The sequence below is a fragment of the Capra hircus genome, chromosome 13 (genome assembly GCF_001704415.2).
Source record: "Capra hircus breed San Clemente chromosome 13, ASM170441v1, whole genome shotgun sequence".
Classification (NCBI taxonomy): Eukaryota; Metazoa; Chordata; class Mammalia; order Artiodactyla; family Bovidae; genus Capra; species Capra hircus.
Window position 1 is genome coordinate 73,422,004 of NC_030820.1, and position 22,111 is coordinate 73,444,114.

A 22,111-nucleotide genomic window follows, 5' to 3' on the forward strand; every position below is an offset into this window, starting at 1 on the left:
GCTTCTGTGAGTTGAATTTGGGGAGGGTTTCAGAAAGCTGGCTTTGTCTGGATGGATGATGTTTAGGAAGTGGAGTAGTTCTCTGAGTATCTTAATCTTAACTTTAAGAAGGAAAGACTAGATAGAGTTTTGAGCTGTATCTGGCCAAGAAATAACACTCACACAAGATAAGATGTTTGATCACATCGATGATTTATGTAATGTAGCTCCTTTGCTCAGTGCTCAAGCATGGTTATCCAATATCTTATTTTTGTCTAGAACTTTCACCAACCCAGTATGATCTCATCTGATGTTGAAGCTTTGTAAAATGTTTATGTTGAGCAGGAGAACAGAAGGGCTGTTGGCGGTACCAGCTCAGGTCTTGGAACTCAGAGGTTGCTCTTCTCTTTCTCTATCAATCTCAAAGGATCGTGATGAGAGTGAAAGAGATGTATTTGTTAAATGCTTTGTTCAAATGTTAGCAGAGTAACCATTTAATGAATGTCAGATATGATAATAGTGATAGTAATACCATATTGTTGCTATTGTTCAGTCACCCAGGTGTGTCCCACTCTTTGTGACCCCATGGAGAACAGCACGCCAGGCCTCCCTGTCTCTCACCATCACCCAAGTTTGCCCAAGTTCACGTCCATTGCATCGGTGATGCCATCCAGTCATCTCTTCCCCTGACACCCTCTTCTCCTTCTGCCCTCAATCTTTTCCAACATCAAGGACTTTTCCAATGAGTTGGCTGTTCACATCAGATGATCAAAATACTGGAGCTTCAGTTTCAGCATCAGACCTTCCAATGAGTATTCAGGGTTCATTTCCCTTAAGATTGACTAGTTTGGTCTTTTTGCTGTCCAAGGGACCTCAGGAGTGTTCTCCAGCACCACAGTTCCAAAGCATCAATTCTTTGGCAGTTTGCCTTCTTTCTGGTCCAGATCTCACAAGCATACGTGACCAATGAGAAGACCACAGACTTGACTATATGGAACTTTTTTGGAAGAGTGATGTCTCTACTTTTCAACACACTGTCTAGGTTTGTCATAGCTTTGCTAAAAAGAAGCAATCTTCTGATTTCACACCTGCAGTCACCAGCCACAGTGATTTTAGAGCTTAATTAGGGTATATCTGTCACTACTTACACCTCTTACCCTTCTATTTGCCATGAAATAGTGGCAGATTCCATGATCTTAGCTTTTTAACTATTTAGTTGATGAAACCAGATGAGGGACAACTGTGGGTCATGCTGTGGATACATGATCAGCTCCCTGCTTCTCCTCAGCCTCTCCCCTTATTTGTTTTTTGATGCATAAACAGGGTTAGAGCCCAGCACGACTTCATCTTCACCAGCTAAGTTCCTGCCTGGACAAATGCCTGGTAAAGCGCATGTGTCCATCCAGGGGAGAAGCTGTGGCAATGGTTGTAGGAAGACCTGTTTCACACCTGTCATCTGAGGTAGGTGAGGGGGGTCAGGGCATTGAGGTCCAGGTGAGATGACTCATGCAGAAGGCTGAAATGGAGAACCTGGGCTAACACATTGCTAGTCACTTATCTGTCTTCTGATCTACTCTCATCCACTTACTTATCATCCATCACATGCCAGGCACTGCTCTAGGGGCTGGGATGCTCCCTCCACCTGTCTGATCACAATCTGTGTTTACACGAGACCCACAGGCATCATCAAGTCTGAGAATTGTTCTTACTGGATATTCGACCCCTGAAGACAGAAGCAGGAGGCATGGTTAGGTAGGGAGATTACGCAATAAACAGGACGGACCCAACTCCTCCCCTTGCCCACCCCCCTCCTCATCACCTGATCCCACCCCTCAGCTAGCATATTAAAAGCTCAGTCTGTCTGTCCTCAGCATCCTCAGGAGCCCTCCTGCGAGGCCACCAAGATGAGACGGCTCTGCCTCTCTGCAGCCCTTCTCGTCCTCCTGGTTATCCTGGTGGACACCACCCCACTGAATATACACCATATCCAGGATGAAGGTAGGTCCAGCCTCACCTCTCCTCTACAGCTTCTGGGAAACGATGGAAGTCCATGAAAGTGGGTGGGGCAGGTGTGGATTGGGTGGTGCCAACCCTCTCTGGACTTCTCCTGTCATGCTGGCCAGGATTTTTGTTTGTTTCTTTGGTTTTGGTAACACTGGTCTTCCTCCCTATTCAAGGGTATTCTCTAGTTCCGGAGTCTTCTCTCTGTTTGCAGAGTGTGGAATCTTGTTGGGATGGCTTCTCTTGTTGCAGATCAGGGGCTCTAGGCATCTGGGCTCAGTAGTTGCAGTTCACCTTCTTAGTTGCTGCAAGGCAAATGGAATCTTCACAACAAGGGATAGAACTCAAGTCCTGTTCATTACCATGTGGATTCTTTTCTATTGGACTACCAGGGAAGTCTTTAGTTGCAGACTTTTAACTCCACTGACATCATAACTCTCATGAGGATATTTATTAAAATTTTATATTTATTAGAATTTTATATTATATGTATATATGTCTCAAAATTCTGCCAGATGAGGGATCCCATTTCTGAGACTCTCTATTCTTGTTCCCTGCCATGTCTGTGAACCTCACTGTAGTGCAGTAATAAAAGTAAGTAAAGTGAAAGTCATTCAGCTGTGTCCAACTCTTGCGACCCCATGAACTCTGTCATCCATGGAATTCTCCAGGCCAGAATACTGAAATGGGATCCCTTTGCCTTCTACAGGGGATCTTTCAAACACAGGTTTGAACCCAGGTCTCCTGCATTGCTGGTGGATTCTTTACCAGCTGAGCCACCAGGGAAGCCCTGTATGTAATAAAAAGCTTGAAATTTGAGCCATCTCTTAGCTAATGGCCCAGGTCTCCTAAAACTCTTGCAGTTTCCTTACTTTAGATGTTATGAGATGAGTAACAAAAGGCCACTCAAGGTACACTTGAGGTGCGGTTTGTGTCCAAGAAATCACAAGCACCCATTTAATTTTACAGTTTTCAACAACTGTCATTCCAGCACTTCTGAGGAGGGAGGAAGCTGAGAGTGAGATCAATCACAGTGGCTGATAATCCAACCAATATGCTTGCTTAGTGAACCCTAGGAAGAAAGACATAAGAGCTGGGCTCAGAGAGCTTGTGCGTTGGTGAATACAGGAAGTTGAAATGAGGGTGCTGTGCTCACTAGGGCACAGAGGCTGGGCGCACCTCGCTGTCCCTTTGCCCTGCACATCTCTTCCATTTTGCTGCCTCGAGTTTTATTTTGTACATTAATCTGGGAATAGTAAGCAATGGTTTCCTGAAGTTCAGCCACCAGTTATATTGAGTTGTTGAATTTGAAGTTGGGGTCATAGACCTGCCTGCCCCCAATTCTAGTTATTTGGTCACAAGCATGATTGACTCAGGACCTCCTGGCTGGCATCTGAACTGAGGACAGTCTTGAGCCCACAACCTTCAGAATCTCCAGAAACTCCATCGATTCCCATCAGAAGTAAATGGATTTGTTGAACACCCAGTGGGTGTTTGGGGAATTGGTTACTGTTGGTAGAGACACCGCATATTTGGTGTGAGGGAAAAACTCAGAATCACTCTCCCCAGTGACTGGCGGTTCATGTGATGCTTCAAAGAGGGGGAGCAATGGAAGTACATATTACACCCATAAATTATTTCCAGTTATCTGTATTTTCAGAGTTCCTGGGATAATCAAGGACTGTATCAAATAGGTTGTAACATGCCAGAATCTTGTCCTGGCCCTAAAACACACATGCCATATCCTGGGGCAAGTCAACTGCAATTTTCTCATCAGAACAGGGGATACATGTTACATGGCTTTTTGAAAAGATCATCAGTGATTAAAATAAAAATTGAATTACATTTCATGGTGAATTTTGTGCATGCTCCACCAAGATGTGTTGTGTTAAAAAAATGTCTTTAACTCCTTAGTTTGGGAAACAAAGAATATTTATGTGTCAAATAATGAGTATTCCTCTATAAGAAAAATAATCAGAAAGACCTGGGATGAATTGTCTGCAGGAAATGTAAGAAACAACCAGTTGAAGGTTGACTCCTGATACCAAAGCTGAAACATTATTAGGAAAGTCTCCAAGCCCTTTCCCATGTTCCCTTTTGACTACTGTGTATTATCCATATGTTTTCCCTCCTTTGCACATTGTTAACTACTATTTTATCATCCATATTTGATCCTTGTTTTAGTTCATAAACCAGGCATCCTAAAACTCTTGGAATTTACTGTCTTTCATAGGTCTGGAGACAAACCATACACGGGAACTTGAGAAGCGTTCAGTAGTAAACGTGATTAAAAGTGTCCTCGGCGGTGTGATTACAGGTTTGAGCTTTCTGCACATCTGGGGAAAGGACAGGGCACTGAGATTGGGAACAGTCCCCACTGGCCAATGATTCAAGAAAAATACCTGTTTGGTGAAACCTCAAGAAGAGGTTTCAAAACCTCAATCCATAAATGTGGGCATTCAGAGAGCTTCTGGGCTGTTAAAACAGGGAGGGTGGTGATGTGAGGGTCCTGTGTTCTCTAGGACATGGTGGCTCCCCACAACTCCACTTCCACTTTGCCTTGCACATCTACTCATTTTGGTGTGCCTAGAATTATCCTTAATAACAAGGTGTGATCCCTATGTGAGTGGTCTTCCTGAGTTTGGTCATCGGATTAACTGAGTAATTGAACATGGAGTGAGGTAATGGAACTTCCCAGTTTTAGACACTTTGTCAAATCATGAGGGATGAGCCCACATGGCCGGCCTCTGAAGTGAGGACAGTTCTGAGACCTCAACATGCAGAATGTATGTTAACTCCCCCGATTTCCTATCTGAATTAAATTGCGTTGTTGCACACCCAGTGGGTGTTTGGGTAACTGGATGTTGTTTCTAGAGACACCACATATTTGGTGTCAAGGAAACCCAACTCACTCTCCCTTGTGCTTTGGGAGCTCAGGTGATTGCTGAGCCAGGAGAGTAATGAAAGTGGGACACTGCACCCAGAAGCTGTTACCAGTTTCTGGTAGGTATTTTCAGAGTTCCTGGCAGAATAGGAGAGTGTATCAGTTGGGTTGTGACAGGGTGTATCTTGTTCGGACCCTGTCACGCTCACGCCATGTGTCCTCCAGCAGGTCATCCACAGTCCTCATCTGAACAGCAGATAAGTGCTGCATGAGTTCTTGGAACATATTACAAGTCATAAGTATAAACAGCTTATTCACATTTCATGGCCATGTTTGGTCATTTTACACTAGGATATATTCATGAATGATTTCTCTACCTGCTTACTAGGGACTGAAAGAAAGAATATTTATGGGTCAAGTAACAATTATCCCTCAATTTAAAATTTAATCACACAGACCTGAACCACTGAGAAGAGGAAATGCTGGGAAAGCATGAAACCCACTCTGTGTGGTTGGCTCATGGGACCAAGGCTTGTACAATATTAGACAATTCTCCAGGCCTTTTTCTTTGTCCCATTTGAATATTGTTTTATTGTTCATATTTGAATGTTGTCCTGGTTCATAGTCCAATATTCCTGAAAATTTCGAAATCTCTGTCTTTCACAGGTACTAAGATTATCGGAGATGGAGCCAGTATACTAACAGGATTGGCTGAAATAATCAACAAAGCACTTAAAGGTTAGGACTTTCTGCTCCTCTGGGGAGAGAGGAGGGTACTGAGACTGAGATCAGTCACCACTGGCTCACAATTCAACACATATGACTATTGACTGAAACTTCATATAAAGCCTTAAATATTGGCTCAGTGAGCTTATGAGGTGGGAGGAAATGGTTGTGAGGTGACGGTGCTCTGCTTAGGAGGGTATGGACACTCTGTCCAACCCCATTCCTCCTGTGCCATAAAGATCTCCTCCATTTCACTGTTTCTGAGATTTTTCCTGGACATTAATCTGAGAAAGGTGACTAAGAGTTTTCCTGAGTATGGGGACTGGTTCGATTGAGTTTTTAAGCATAGAGGTGGAGTCATGGAAATTTCAGGTTTAAGTCACTTGGTCAGGAAGATGATAATTTGAGAAGACATGGTGGGCATCTGTAGTCAAGGCAATCTTGCTATCCCAAACTGTGTCAATGGCACTAACTCCACAGATGCGGTATCAGAAATCAATTGAGAGTGGGTGGCCAATTGGGTGTTGGGAATTAGGTGGTTGGTGGAAAAACCACGTCTTTGGTGTCAGGAAAAAACCCAGACTCACCCTCTCCTATGATGTGAGGGCTCAGGTGAGGCTTAGGGAGAGGTGAGTAGTGAAAGTAAGACCCAGGACCTGGAAACTCTCCCGAGTTCTCTGTATTGTCAAGTTCCTAGCCAATCAATTGTGTATCATATGGGTTGTGACATCATCGTATATTGTCTAGACCAGGCAACCCACATGCTTATTCCTGGGCAAGTTATCAGCAGTTTCCTCATCTGAACAGGGGAAACATGTTACATGAGTTCTTAGAACAGGTGATGAGTTATGAATAGTGAAAGACTTTATTCACGTGTCTTGAACAGATTTGTCCATTTCCCACCACAATGTGTTAATCTGGAAAAAAATTCTCTACCTACTTGCTGTGGCCAAATAATAATATTCCTTCATCAAATAATGTTTATTCCAGTATTATTAAGAATAATCAAAAGATGTTGAGCCACGGAGGAGGGCAACTGAAGGGAAAGGAAGAAACACAGCCCTTGTAGGGTAGCCTGTGGGAGTAAGGTTGATAAAATATACTGAAAGTTTCCAGGCGCTTTCTCTTGTTATCTTTTGATGAGTATTATGTTATCCATGTTGGATCCTTTTGCTGTTTCATGGACCAGGCTGAAAATTCACTCCTGAAACTTACTTGGTTTCATAGGTCAGGTGATGATTTCCGGAATACAATTCGATAACCATGCACAAGAGGAACTGCCAACACTCGAGATTGAATACTCAACACTCAGTGAGGAGATCAAAGGTTTGTAGTGTCTGCACCTTGGGGAAGAGGGAAGGGCACCGAGATTCAGATCAAAGATCAAAGACTAAATATTCAATCAATAAGTATCTTTCTTAAAACCTCAACAGTGCATAAATATTTCATGGTGAATTTTGTGCATGTTCCACCAAGACATATTAATCTTAAAAATTTTCTTTACCTACTTATTTGGGCCACAAAAAATATGTGGTTTCCTTGGTGTGTATGCCCAGCAGTGGGAACATGTGTACACCCATGGTGGGTTCATGTTGATATATGGCAAAACCAATACAATATTGTAAAGTAAAAAAAAAATAAAACAAATTATTAAAAAAATAAAAATAAAATTCTAGAGTGACAAAAAAAAGAATATTTGGGTGTCAAATAATGAGCATAAGTCTATCATGAAATATAAATAGAGTAAGCTGGGTTGAATGTTCTGCAGGGAATATAAGAAACAGCCCTGTGTAGGTTGACTCCTGATACCAAAGTGGAGACACTATTAGGAAAGTCTCCAGGCCCGTTCCCACGTTCTGTTTTGACTATCACGTATTATCCATATTTTTTCCCTCACTTGTCCACTGTTCATGACTATTTTATCATCCATATTTGATTGTTGTTTTATTCCATGGACCAGCCTCATGCAACTCTTGGATTTACTGTCTTTCCTAGGTGTGGAGACAAGCCATAAACAGGGCATTGAGAAGCGTTCAGTACTACCCGTGGTTAAAGGTATCCTCGGCGGTGTGCTTAAAGGTTTGTTCTTCCTGTACTTCTGGGGAGAGGAGAGGACACTGAGACTGGGAACAGTCCTCACTGGCCCATGATTCAATCAAAATTCCTGTTTAGTGAAACCAAAGAAGAATCCACAAATGTGGGCATTCAGAGAGATTCTGGGCTGTTAAAATGGCGAGGGTGGTGATGTGAGGGTCCTGTGTTCTTTAGGACATGGAGGCTCCCCTCAGCTCCACTTCTACTTTGCCTTGCACATCTACTCACTTTGGTGTGCCTAGAATTATCCTTAATAACAAGGTGCGATCTCTCTGTGAGCGGTCATCCTGAGTCTGGTCACCAGATAAACTGAGTTATTGAACAAGGAGATGGGGTATGGAACACCCCAGTTTTAGACACTTTGCCAAATCATGAGAAATGGGTGCACATGGCTGGCTCCTGAACTTGGGACAATTCTGAGACTCAACATGCAGAATGTATGTTAACTCCTTCAATTTCCTCTCCGAATTAAATTGCATTGTTCACACCCCGTGGGTGTTTGGATAACTGGATATTGTTTCTAGAGACACCACATATTTGGTGTCAAGGAAACCCAACTCACTCTCTCTTGAGCTTTGGGAGCTCAGGCAAGTACTAGGCCAGGCGAGTAATGAAAGTGGGACACTGGACCCAGAAGCTGTTACCAATATCAGTTTTTTCAGAGTTCAGGGCAGAATAGGAGAGTAGATCAAGTGGGTTGTGACAGGGTGTATCTTGTTTAGACCCTGTCACCCTCAAACCATGTGTCCACCCGCAAGTCATGTATAGTCCTCATCTGAACAGCAGATAAGTGCTGCCTGAGTTCTGGGAACATATGGGTCATCAGTATAAACAGCTTATTCACATTTCATGGCCATGTTTGGTCATTTTACACCAGGAAGTGTTCATGAAACAGTTCTGTACCTACTTACTTGGGGCCAGAAAGTATGAATATTTATGGGATAAGTAATGATTATCCCTCTATATAAAAATTAATCTCACTGACCCAGACCACTGAGAACAGCAACTGCCAGGAAAGCATGAAACCCAGACCTTGTTGTTTGGTTCATGGACCAAGGCTTGTAGAATATTAGAAAAATTTCCTTGCCTTTCCTCTGTCTTACATTTTCCTATTGTTTTATTTTTCATATGTGAACATTGTCCGGGATCATGGTACAATATTCCTGAAATGTTTGTCTTTCTTAGGTGTCAAGATTGTCGGAAAGGGAGCCAGTATACTAACAGGATTGGCTGAAATAGTCAAGAAAGCACTTAAAGGTTAGGACTTTCTGCTCTTCTAGGGAGAGAGGAGGGCACTGAGCCTGAGGTCAGTCACCACTGGCTGACGATTTAATCCATACGACTCTTGAGTGAAACCTCAATACAAACCCATAAATATTGGTTCAGAGAGCTTATCAGGTGGGGCTAAACGGTCATGAGTTGAAGGTGCTCTGCTCAGAAGGGCATGGAGGCTCCATCCAACTCCACTACACCCGTGCCCTAACATCTCCTTCATTTCACTGTTTCTGAGTTTCTCTGAGAACAGTGAATAAGTTTTCCTGAGTTTGTTCACTGGTTTGATTGAGTTTTTGAGCATGGAGGTAGAGTGGAAATTTCGAGTTTCAGTCACTTGTTCAGAAACATGATGACTCGAGAACACATGGCTGGGATCTGAAGTCTGGGTAGTCTGGATACCTCAATCTGTGGCATCGGCACTAACTCCACAGATATGGTATCCAAGCTCAATGGATACTGGGCGGCCTGTTGGGTGTTGGGAATGGGTGTTTGTAGAAAAACCACATATTTGGTGTCAGGAAAAACCCCAGACTCATCCACCTCTGTGATTTGATGGCTCAGGTGAGGCTTGGGGAGAGCTGAGTAGTGAAAGTAAATCCCTGGACCTGGAAACTCTGAACCATTCTCTGTATTGTCGAGTTCCTAGCCAATCAATAGTGTATCAAATGGGTTGTGACATCATCCTATATTCTCTTGACCAGGCAACCTACATGCTTATTCCTGGTCTAGTAATCAACAGTTTCCTCATCTGAACAGGGGAAACATGTTACATTAGTTCTCAGAACAGATGCAGAGTTATGAAAGGAAAGACTTTATTCATGTGTCATGACCTGATTTGTCCATTTGCCAACACAATGTGTTGAGCTGAAAAAGAAATTCTCTACCTGCTTGCTGTGGCCAAGTAAAAATATTTCTTTATCAAATGATGTTATTCCTGTAGTATTATGAGTAATCAAAGATCCCAGCCATGAGGAGAGCAGCTGCAGGGAAAGCAAGAAACACAGCCCTTGTGGGGTGACCTGTGGGAGCAAGGCTGATACAGTACAAGGAAAGTCTCCAGGCCCTTTCCTTGTTGTCTTTTGACTGGTGTTATCTTATCTATGTTTGTTCCTTTTCTTATTTCATGGACCAGGCCTCCTGAAACTCTTGAAATTTACTCTCTTTCATAGGTCAGGTGATGATTTCTGGGATACAGTTCGATAACCCTATGCCAGAGGAACTGCCAACACTCGAGATTGAATACTCAACACTCAGTGAGGAGAATGAAGGTTTGTAGTTTCTGGACCTCACGAAAGAGGGAAGGGCACTGAGATTCAGATCAATGATCAATGATGAATGATTCAATCAATAAGCCTGTTTGTTGAAACCTCAACAGTGCATGAATATTTCATGGTGAATTTAGTGTATGTTCTGCCAGTATGCATTCATCTCAAAAGATTTCTTTACCTACTTACTTTGGGCCAGCAAGAATATTTGGGTGTCAAATAATGAGTATTCCTCTTATCATGAAAAATAATTAGCACAAGCTGGGATGAATATTCTGCAGGGAATGTAAAAAAGAGCCCTGTGTAGGGTGACTCCTGAGACCAAAGCTGAGACATTATTAGGAAAGTCTCCAGGCCCTTTCCCATTTCCCTTTTGACTATTTTGTATTATCCATAGTTATTCTCTCATTTGTCCACTGTTGACGACTATTTTATTATCCATATTTGATCGTTGTTTTAGTTCATGGCTAGGCCTCCTGAAACTCTTGGAATTTCCTGTGTCTCATAGGTGTGGAGACAAGCCATAAACACGGCCTTGAGAAGCGTTCAGTAAAAAAAGTGTTTAAAAAGATCCTCGGCGGTGTGATTAAAGGTTTGTTCTTCCGGTTCCTCTGGGGAGAGGAGAGGGCACTAGACTGGGAACAGTCCCCACTGGCCAATGATTCAATCAAAACACCCATTTAGTGAAACTTCAAGAAGAATTCAGGCATTCAGAGAGCATTCAGAGAGCTTCTCAGCTGTTAAAACGGGGGCGAGGGTGGTGATGTGAGGGTCCTGTGTTCTCTAGGACATGGTGACTCCCCACAGCTCCACTTTCACTTTGCCTTGCATGTCTACTCATTTTGGTGTGCCTAGAATTATCCTTAATAACAAGGTGTGATCCCTGTGTGAGTGGTCTTCCTGACTTTGGTCATCAGATTAACTGAGTTATTGAACAAGGAGGTGGGGTAATGGAACTTCCCAGTTTTAGACACTTTGTCAGATCATGAGGGATGGTCCCACATGGCTAGGATCTGAACTGAGGACAGTTCTGAGACCTCAACATGCAGAATGTATATTAACTCCCTCGAGTTTCTATCTGAATTAAATTGCGTTGTTGCACACCCAGTGGGTGTTTGTGAAATTGGATGTTGTTTCTAGAGATACCACATATTTAGTGTCAAGGAAACCTAATTCACTCTCCCTTGTGCTTTGGGAGCTCATGAGTGCTGGACCAGGGGAGTAATGAAAGTGGGACACTGCACCCCGAAGCCGTTACCAATTATCGGTATTTTCACAGTTCCCTTCAGAATAGGAGAGTGTATCAAGTGGGTTGTGACAGGGTGTATCTTGTTTGAACTCTGTCACCCTCATGCCATGCGTCCTCTGGCAAGTCATCCATAGTCCTCATCCGAACAGCAGATAAGTGCTGCATGAGTTCTGGGAACATAATGCCAGTCATAAATATAAACAGCTTATTCGCATTTCATGGCCATTTTTGGTAATTTTACATCAGGAAATGTTCATGAGAGATTTCTGTGCCTACTTACTTGGGGCCAGAAAGAAAGAATATTTATGGCTCAAGTGATGAGTATCCCTCTGTTTGAAAATTAATCGCAGAGACCTAGAACATCGAGAAGAGCAGCTGCCAGGAAAGTGGGAAACCCAGGCCTCGTGTGGCTGGTTCACGGGACCAAGGACTTTACAATATTAGACAGTTCCGCTGGCCTTCCCTTTTCTCACTTTTTGCTATCATTTTAATTTTCATATGTGAATGTTGTCCTGGTTCATGTTCCAATATTCTGAAATGTTTGAAATTTTTGTCTTTCATAGGTTCCAAGATTGTCGGAAATGGAGCCAGTATACTAGGAGGATTGGCTAAAATGCTGAACAAAACAATCAGAGGTTAGGACTTCCTGCTCCCCTGGGGAGAGGGGAGGGCACTGAGACTGAGATCAGTCACCACTGGCTGACGATTGAGTACATATTGAACCCCTAGTGAAACCTCAATAAAACTCAATATATATTGGCTCAGAGAACTTCTGAGGGGGGAAGAAGCGGTTGTGAGTTGAAGGTGCTCTGCTCAGGAAGGCATGGAGGCTCCGTTGATCTCTACTCCTCCCGTGCACTAAAGATCTCCTCACTGTTTCTGAGATTTTTCCTGTAATGTACACTGAGAGCAGTGATTAAGAGTTTTCCTGAGTTTGGTTGCTGGTTCAATTGAGTTTTTGAGGATGAAGGTGGAGTTGTGGAAATTTGAAGATTCAGTCACTTGGTCAGAATCACGATAACTCAAGAGGACATGGCTAGCATCTGAAGTCAGGGCCGTCTCCCTACATCAACCTGTGGAATCAGCCTGAAGTCCACAGATGGTATCAGAAGTCAGTGGACTTTGGGCGGCATGTTGGGTGTTGGGAATTGGAAGGTTGTTGGAAAAACCATGTATTTGGTGTTAGGAAAAATCCCACAGTCACCCACCACTGTGATGTGATGGCTCAGGTGAGGCTTGAGGATAGGCAAGTTTGGAAAGTAAGACCTTGGACCTGGAAACTCTCACAGTTCTGAGTATTGTCGAGTTCCGAGCCAAGCAATAGTGTATCAAATGTGTAGCGATGTGACAGTATCATGTCCTGACCAAGCCTCCTGAATGTGTGTCCTGGTGCAAGTAATCTGCAGTTTTCTCATCTGAACAGGGAATCATGTCACATGTGTTCTTAGGACAGATGATGAGTTATGAGTAGAAACAGCTTATCCACATGTCATGACCATGTTTGTCCACGTTCCACCACAATGCATTAATCTGAAAAAATATTCTCTACCTACTTGCTGTGGCCAAGTAAAAATATTTCTTGTTGGAAAAGGTTTATTCCTGTATCATTAAGAGTAATGAAAAGCTATAGAGCCACGGAGGAGGGCAGCTGCAGGGAAAGCAAGAAACACGGCCCTTGTAGGGTAGCCTGTGAGAACAAGGCTTTACAATATAACAGAAGTCTCCAGGTCCTTTCCCTTGTTGTGTTTTGACTGGTATTATCTTATCCATGTATGATCCTTTTCCTGTTTCATATACCAAACTTCCTGAAACTCTTGAAATTTACTCTTTCATAGATGAGGTGATGATTTCAAGAATACAATTCGATAACCATACACAAGAGGAATTGCCAACACTCGAAATTGAATACGCAGTACTCAGTGAGGAGAATAAAGGTTTGTAGTTTCTGCACCTTGGGGAAGAGGGACAGGCGCTGAGATTCAGATCAATTACCAACGACCAATGATTCAGTCAATATGCCTGTTTCTTAAAACCTCAACAGTGCATAAATATTTCATGGTGAATTTTGTGCATGTTCTGCCAAGATATATTCATCTCAAAAGATTTCTTTACCTACTTACTTTGGGCCACGAGAATATTTGGGTGTCAAATAATGAGTATTCCACTATCATGCAAAATAATAAGAGCAAGCTGGGATGAATGTTCTGCAGGGAATGTAAGAAACAGCCCTGTGTAGGTTGACTCCTGATACCAAAGCTGAGACACTATTAGGAAAGTCTCCAGGCCCATTCCCACGTTCTGTTTTGGCTATTGCATATTATCCATAATTTTTCCCTCATTTGTCCACTGTTGATGACTATTTTATCATTCATATTTGATCGTTGTTTTAGTCCATGGACCAGGCCTCCTGCAACTCTTGGATTTACTGTCTTTCCTAGGTGGGGAGACAAGCCATAAGCAGAGACTTGAGAAGCGTGCAGTACTGCCTGTGCTTAAAGGTATCCTTGGCGGTGTGCTTAAAGGTTTGTTCTTTTTGTAGCTCTGGGGAGAGGAGAGGACACTGAGAGTGGGAACAGTCCTCACTGGCCCATGATTCAATCAAAATTCCTGTTTAGTGAAACCGCAAGAAGAATCCACAAATGTGGGCATTCAGAGAGCTTCTGGGCTGTTAAAACAGGGAGGGCAGTAATGTGAGAGTCCTGTGTTCCTAAGGACATGGTGGCTCCCCACAGCTCCACTTCCACTTTGCCTTGCACATCTACTCATTTTGGTGTGTCTAGAATTATCTTAAATAACAAGGTGCGATCCCTATGTGAGTGGTCTTCCTGACTTTGGTCATCAGATTAACTGAGTTATTGAACAAGGAGGTGGGGTAATGGAACTTCCCAATTTTAGACACTTTGCCAAATCATGAGGGATGGTCCCACATGGATTGCATTTGAACTGAGGACAGTTCTGAGACCTCAACATGCAGAATGTATATTAACTCCCCTGATTTCCTATGTGCATTAAATTGTGCTTTTGCACATCCAGTGGGTGTTTGGAGAATTGGATGTTGTTTTGAAGGACACCACATATTTGGTGTCAAGGAAACCCGACTCGCTCTCCCTTGTGCTTTGGGAGTTCAGGAGATTGCTGGCCCAGGGGAGTAATGAAAGTGGGACACTGTACCCAGAAGCTGTGACAGTTATTGGTATTTTCAGCATTCCAGGCAGAATAGGATAGTGTATCAAGTGGGTTGTGACATGGTATATCTTGTTTGGATCATGTCACCCTCATGCCACGTGTCCTCTGGCAAGTCATCCATAGTCCTCATCTGAACAGCAGATAAGTGCTGGATGAATTCTGGGAACTGATTACGAGTCATAAATATAAACAGCTTATTCACATTTCATGGCCATGTTTGGTCATTTATACCAGGAAATGTTCATGAACAATTTCTATACCTGTTTATTTGGTGCCAGAAAGAAAGAATATTTATGGGTCAAATGAGGATTATCCCTCTGTTTAAAAATTAATCACACAGAACTAGGCCACGGAGAAGAGCAAATGCTGGGAAGGCATGAAACCCAGCTGTTGGGTGGTTGGTTCATGGGACCAAGACTTGTACAATATTAGAGAATTCTCCAGGCCTTTACTTTGCCTTACTTTTTCCTACTGTTTTATTTTTCATACGTGAATATTGTCTTGGTTCATGGTACAATATTCCTGAAATGTTTGTCTTTCACAGGTGCCAAGATTTTTGGAAAGGGAGCCAGTATAATAACAGGATTGGCTGAAATAGTCAAGAAAGCACTTAAAGGTTAGGACTTTCTGCTCTTCTGGGGAGAGAGGAGGGCACTGAGCCTGAGGTCAGTCACCACTGGCTGACGATTCAATCCATACAACTCTTGAGGGAAACCTCAATACAAAACCATAATTATTGGCTCAGAGAGCTTATCAGGTGGGGCTAAATGGTCATGAGTTGAGGGTGCTTTGCTCAGAAGGGCCTGGAGGCTCCATCCAACTCCACTACACCCATGCCCTAAAGATCTCCTCCATTTCACTGTTTCTGAGTTTTTTTCCTGTACGTTACTCTGAGAACAGTGAATAAGAGTTTTCCTGAGTTTGTTCACTGGTTTGATTGAGCTTTTGAGCATGGAGGTAGAGTGGAAATTTTGAGTTTCAGCCAGTTGTTCAGAAACATGATAACTCGAGAACACATGGCTGGCATCTGAAGTCTGGGCAGTCTCGATACCTCAACCTTGGCATCAGCACTAACTCCACAGATATGGTATCCAAGGTCAATGGACACTGGGCGGCAGGTTCCACATATTTGGTGTCAGGAAAAACCCCAGACTCACCCTCCTCTGTGATTTGAAGCTCAGGTGAAGCTTGGGGAGAGGTGAGTAGTGAAAGTAAGCCCCTGGACCTCGAAACTCTCACCCGTTCTCTGTATTGTCGCGTTCCTAGCCAACCAATAGAGTATCATATGGGCTGTGACTTCATCATGTATTATCTTGACCAGGCAACCCAGATGCTTATTCCTGGCCTAGTCATCTGGAGTTTCCTCATCTGAACAGTGGAACATGTTACATTAGTTCTCAGAACAGATGCAGAGTTATGAAAGGAAAGACGTTATTCATGTGTCATGACCTGATTTGTCCATTTTCCAACACAATGTGTTAAGGGGAAAAAAAGATTCTCTACCTGCTTGCTGCGGCCAAGTAAAAATATTTCTTTATCATACAATGTTTATTCCCATATTATGAAGAGAAATGAAAAGATCCAAGCCACGAGGGGAGCAGCTACAGGAAAAGCAAGAAACACAGCCCTTGTGGGGTAGCATGTGGGAGCAAGGCTGATGCAATATTAGGAAAGTCTCCAGGCCCTTTCCCTCGTTGTCCTTTGACTAGTATTATATTATGCATCTGCGTCCCTTTTCTTGTTTCATGGACCATGTCTTCTGAAACTCTTGAATTTTACTCTCTTTCATAGGTCAGGTAATGATTTCCGGGATACAGTTTGATAACAGTACTCAAGAGGAAATGCCAACACTCCAGATTGAATACTCAACACTCATTGAGGAGAATGAAGGTTTGTATTTTCTGGACCACAGGGAAGAGGGAAGGGGACTGAGATTCAGATCCATCACCAGTGATCAATGATTCAGTCCAAAGGCCTGTTTCTTGAAACCTCAAGAGCACATAAATATTTAAGGGTGAATTTAGCGCATGTTCCGCTAATGTATTCATCTAATAAATAAATTTAAAATAAAAAAATTTCTTTACCTATTTACTTTGGGCAACAAAGAATATTTGGGTGTCAATAATGAGTATTCTGCTATCATGAAAAATAATTAGAGCAAGCTGGAATGAATGTCTGCAGGGAATGTAAGAAACAGCCCTGTGTAGGTTGACACCTGATACCAAAGCTGAGACATTGGGAAAGTCTTCAGGACCATCCCACGTTCTGTTTTGACTAGTGCGTATTATCCATATTTTTTCCCTCATTTGTCCACTGTTGACGACTATTTTATCATCCATATTTGATCATAATTTCAGTCCATGGACCAGGCCTCCTGCCACTCTTGGATTTACTGTCTTTCCTAGGTGTGGAGACAATCCATAAACAGGGCATTGAGAAGCGTTCAGTTCTACCCGTGGTTAAAGGTATCCTCGGCGGTGTGCTTAAAGGTTTGTGTTCTTCCTGTAGCTCTGGGGAGAGGAGAGGGCACTGAGACTGGGAACAGTCTTCACTGGCCTATGATTCAATCAAAATTCCTGTTTAGTGAAACTGTAAGAAGAATCCACAAATGTGGGGATTCAGAGAGCTTCTGTGCTGTTAAAACAGGGAGGGTGGTGATGTGAGCGTCTGCCTGATATTGTTCATGAGATTAACTCAGTTATTGAACATGGAGGTGGGGTAATGGAATGTCCCAGTTTTAGACACTTTGCCAAATCATGAGAAATAGGCACACATGGTTGGCTCCTGAACTCAGGACAATTCTGAGACTCAACATGCCGAATACATGTGACCTCCCCTGATTTCCTCTTCGAATTAAATTGTGTTGTTGCACACCCCATGGGTGTTTGGGTAGCTGGATATTGTTTCGAGAGACACCACATATTTGGTGTCAAGGAAACCCAACTCGCTCTCCCTTGTGCTTTGGGAGCTCAGGTGAGTGCTGGGCCAGGAGAGTAATGAAAGTGGGACACTGCACCCAGAAGCTGTCACCAGTTATCGGAATTTTGGAGTTCCAGGCAGAGTAGGATAGTATATCAAGTGGGTTGTGACAGGGTGTATCTTGTTCAGGCCTTGTCACCCTCAAACCATGTGTCCCCGTCATTCATGTATAGTCCTCATCTGAACAGCAAATAAGTGCTGCATGAGTTCTGGGAACATATTACCAGTCATCAATAAAAACAGCTTATTCACATTTCATGGCCATGTTTGGTCATTTTACAGAAGTAAATGTTCATGAAACAGTTCTGTACCTACTGACGTGGGTCAGAAAGAACAAATATTTATGGGACAAGTAATGATTATCCCTCTATTTAAAAATTAATCATACAGACCTGGACCACTGTGAACAACAAGTGCCAGGAAAGCATGAATCCCAGGCCTTGTGTGGTTGGTTCATGGACCAAGGCTTGTAGAATATTAGAAAATTTAACGTGCCTGACCTCTGTCTTGCATTTTTCTGTCGTTTTATTTTTCATATGAGAACATTGTCCTTGACCATGGTACAATATTCCTGAAATGTTTGTCTTTCCTAGGTGTCAAGATTGTCGGAAAGGGAGCCAGTATACTAACAGGATTGGCTGAAATAGTCAAGAAAGCCCTTAAAGGTTAGGACTTTCTGCTCTTCTGGGGAGAGAGGAGGGCACTGAGCCTGAGGTCAGTCACCACTGGCTGACGATTCAATCCATACGACTTTTGAGTGAAACCTCAATACAAATCCATAAATATTGGCTCAGAGAGCTTATCAGGTGGGAAGAAATGGTCATGAGTTGAGGTTGCCCTGCTCAGAAGGGCATGGAGGTTCCATCCAACTCCACTACACCCATGATCTAAAGATCTCTTCCATTTCACTGTTTCTGAGTATTTTCCTGTATGTTACTCTGAGAACAGTGAGTAAGAATTTTCCTGAGTTTGTTCACTGGTTTGATTGAGCTTTTGAACATGGAGGTAGAGTGGAAATTTTGAGTTTCAGTCACTTGTTCAGAAACATGATAACCTGAGAACACATGGTTGGCATTGAAATCTGGGCAGTCTCGATACCTCAACTTGTGGCATTGGCACTAACTCCATAGATATGGTGTCTAGGGTCAATGGACACTGGGTGGCCTGTTGGGTGTTGGGAATTGGATGGTAGTTGGAAAACCCACATATTTGGTGTTAGGAAAAAACCCAGACTCACTCTCCCCTGTGATTTGATGGCTAAGGTGAGCCTTGGGGAGCGGTGAGTAGTGAAAGCAAGCCCCTGAACCTGGAAACTCTCACCTGTTCTTTGCATTGTCGAGCTCCAAGCCAATCAATAGTGTATCATATGGGTTGTGACTTCATCGTATATTGTCTTGACCAGGCAACTCACATGCATATTCCTGGGCAAGTCATCTGGAGTTTCCTCATCTGAACAGGGGAAACATGTTACATTAGTTCTTAGAACGGATGCAGAGTTATGAAAGGAAAGACTTTATTCATGTGTCATGACCTGATTTGTCCATTTTCCAACACAATGTGTTAAGGGGAGAAAATGTTTCTCTACCTGCTTGCTGTGGCCAAGTAAAAATATTTCTTTATCAAATAATGTTAATTCCCATATTGTTAAGAGTAATCAAAGATCCAAGCCACGAGGGGAGCATCTGCAGGGAAAGCAAGAAACACAGCCCTTGTGGGGTATCCTGTGGGAGCAAGGCTGATACAATATTAGGAAAGTCTCCAGGCCCTTTCCCCTGTTGTCTTTTGACTGGTATTATATTATGCATCTGTGTTCCTTTTCTTGTTTCACAGACTATGTCTTCTGAAACTCTTGAAATTTACTCTCTTATATAGGTCAGGTGATGATTTCCGGAATACAGTTTGATAACAGTACTCAAGAGGAATTGCCAACACTCGAGATTGAATACTCAACACTCAGTGAGGAGATCAAAGGTTTGTATTTTTGGGACCTCGGGGAAGAGGGAAGGGCACTGAGATTCAGTCCATGACAAATGACCAATGATTCAGTCAATATGCGTATTTTGTGAAACCTCAACAGTGCATAAATATTTTGTGGTGAATTTAGTGCATGTTCCGCCAAGTTGTATCATGTAAAAAATTTCTGTACCTACTTACTTTGGGCCAGAAAGAATATTTGGGTGTCAAAAAATGAGTATTCTGCTATCATGAAGAATAATTAAGGCAACCTGGGATGAATGTTCGGCATGGAATGTAAGAAAGAGCCCTGTGTATGTTGACTCTTGATAACAAAGCTGAGACATTATTAAGAAAGTCTCCAGGCCCATTCCCATGTTCTGTATTGACTATTGTGTATTATCCATATTTTTTCCCTCATTTGTCCACTGTTGACAACTATTTTATCATCCATATTTGATCGTTGTGTTATTCCATGGACCAGCCTCATGTAACTCTTGGATTTACTGTCTTTCCTAGGTGTGGAAACAATCCATAAACAGGGCATTGAGAAGCGTTCAGTACTACCAGTGGTTAAAGGTATCCTTGGCGGTGTGCTTAAAGGTTTGTTCTTTTTGTAGCTCTGGGGAGAGGAGAGGACACTGAGAGTGGGAACAGTCCTCACTGGCCCATGATTCAATCAAAATTCCTGTTTAGTGAAACTGCAAGAATCCACAAATGTGGGCATTCAGAGAGCTTCTGGGCTGTTACAACAGGGAGGGTGGTGATGTGAGGGTCCTGTGTTCTCTAGGACATGGAGGCTCCCCACAACTCCACTTCCACTTTGCCTTGGACATGTGTTTTGGTGTGCCTAGAATTATCCATAATAACAAGGCACAATCCCTATTAGTTGTCGTCCCGAGTTTGGTCATCAGATTAACTGAGTTACTGAACACGGAGGTCGTGTAATGGAACGTCCCAGTTTTAGACACTTCACCAAATCATGAGAAATGTGCCCACATGGCTAGCTCCAGAATTTGGGACAAATCTGAGACTCTAAATGCAGAATGCATATTAACTCTCCAAATTTCGTCCCTGAATTAGATTGCATTGTTATATACCTTGTGGGTGTTTGTGGAATTGGATGTTGTTTCTAGAGACACCACTAATTTGGTGTCAAGGAAACCCAATTCACTCTCCCTTGTGCTTTGGGAGCTCAGTTGAGTGCTGGACCAGGGGAGTAATGAAAGTGGGACACTGTACCCAGAAGCTGTCACCAGTTATCAGTATTTTCAGAGTTCCAAGCAGAATAGGAAAGTATATCAAGTGGGTTGTGACAGGGTGTATCTTGTTTGGATCTGTCACCCTCAAACCATGTGTACTTCAGCAAGTCATGGATATTCCTACTCTAAACAGCAAATAAATGCTGCATAAGCTCTGGGTACATATTACGAGTCATAAATATAAACAGCTTATTCACATTTCATGGCCATGATTGGTCATTTTACACCAGGAAATCTTCATGAAACAGTTCTGTACCTACTTACCTGGATCAGAAAGTATGAGTATTTATGTGACCAGTAATGATTATCCTTCTATTTAATAATTAATCACACAAACCTGTACCACTGCGAACAACAAGTGCCAGGAAAGCATGAAACCCAGGCCTTGTTTGGTTGGTTCATGGACCAAGGCTTGTAGAATATCAGAAAATTTTCCGTGCCTGTCCTCTGTCTTACATTTTTCTGTCGTTTTATTTTTCATATGAGAACATTGTCCTTGATCATGGTACAATATTCCTGAAATGTTTGTCTTTCCTAGGTGTCAAGATTGTCGGAAAGGGAGCCAGTATACTAACAGGATTGGCTGAAATAGTCAAGAAAGCCCTTAAAGGTTAGGACTTTCTTCTCTTCTGGGGAGAGAGGAGGGCACTGAGCCTGAGGTCAGTCACCACTGGCTGACAATTCAATCCATACGACTTTTGAGTGAAACCTCAATACAAATCCATAAATATTGGCTCAGAGAGCTTATCCGGTGGGAAGAAACAGTCATGAGGTGAGGGTGCCCTGCTCAGAAGGGCATGGAGGCTCCATCCAACTCCACTACACCCATGATCTAAAGATCTCCTCCATTTCACTGTTTCTGAGTTTTTTCCTGTATGTTACTCTGAGAACAGTGAATAAGAGTTTTCCTGAGTTTGTTCACTGGTTTGACTGAGTTTTTGAGCATGGAGGTAGAGTGGAAATTTCGGGTTTCAGTCACTTGTTCAGAAACATGATAACTTGAGAACGCACGGCTGGCACTGAAGTCAGGACAGTCTCGATACCTCAACCTGTGGCATTGGCACTAACTCCATAGATATGGTGTCTAAGGCCAATGGACAGTGGGTGGCCTGTTGGGTGTTGGGAATTGGATGGTTGTTGGAAAAACCACATATTTCGTGTCAGGAAAAAAACCAGACCCGTTCTCCCCTATGATTTGATGGCTCAGGTGAGGCTTGGGGAGCGGTGAGTAGTGAAAGCAATCCCTTGGACCTGGAAA

At 42.9% G+C, this 22,111-nt stretch overlaps 1 protein-coding gene across 1 annotated transcript in view; it reads left to right on the forward strand.

Annotated features, from left to right (window-relative positions):
• LOC102187692 (trophoblast Kunitz domain protein 1-like) overlaps window positions 1,402-22,111 on the forward strand; it is a 42,762-nt gene continuing 22,052 nt past the window's right edge. Inside the window, 19 exon segments of the mRNA XM_018056871.1 lie at window positions 1,402-1,473; window positions 1,851-1,977; window positions 4,214-4,297; window positions 5,531-5,602; window positions 6,818-6,916; window positions 7,586-7,669; window positions 8,870-8,941; window positions 10,129-10,227; window positions 10,733-10,816; window positions 12,037-12,108; window positions 13,309-13,407; window positions 13,912-13,964; window positions 13,966-13,995; window positions 15,204-15,231; window positions 15,234-15,275; window positions 16,451-16,549; window positions 17,065-17,148; window positions 18,232-18,303; window positions 19,511-19,609. Coding sequence (XP_017912360.1) covers window positions 1,402-1,473; window positions 1,851-1,977; window positions 4,214-4,297; window positions 5,531-5,602; window positions 6,818-6,916; window positions 7,586-7,669; window positions 8,870-8,941; window positions 10,129-10,227; window positions 10,733-10,816; window positions 12,037-12,108; window positions 13,309-13,407; window positions 13,912-13,964; window positions 13,966-13,995; window positions 15,204-15,231; window positions 15,234-15,275; window positions 16,451-16,549; window positions 17,065-17,148; window positions 18,232-18,303; window positions 19,511-19,609 — 1,471 coding nt within the window.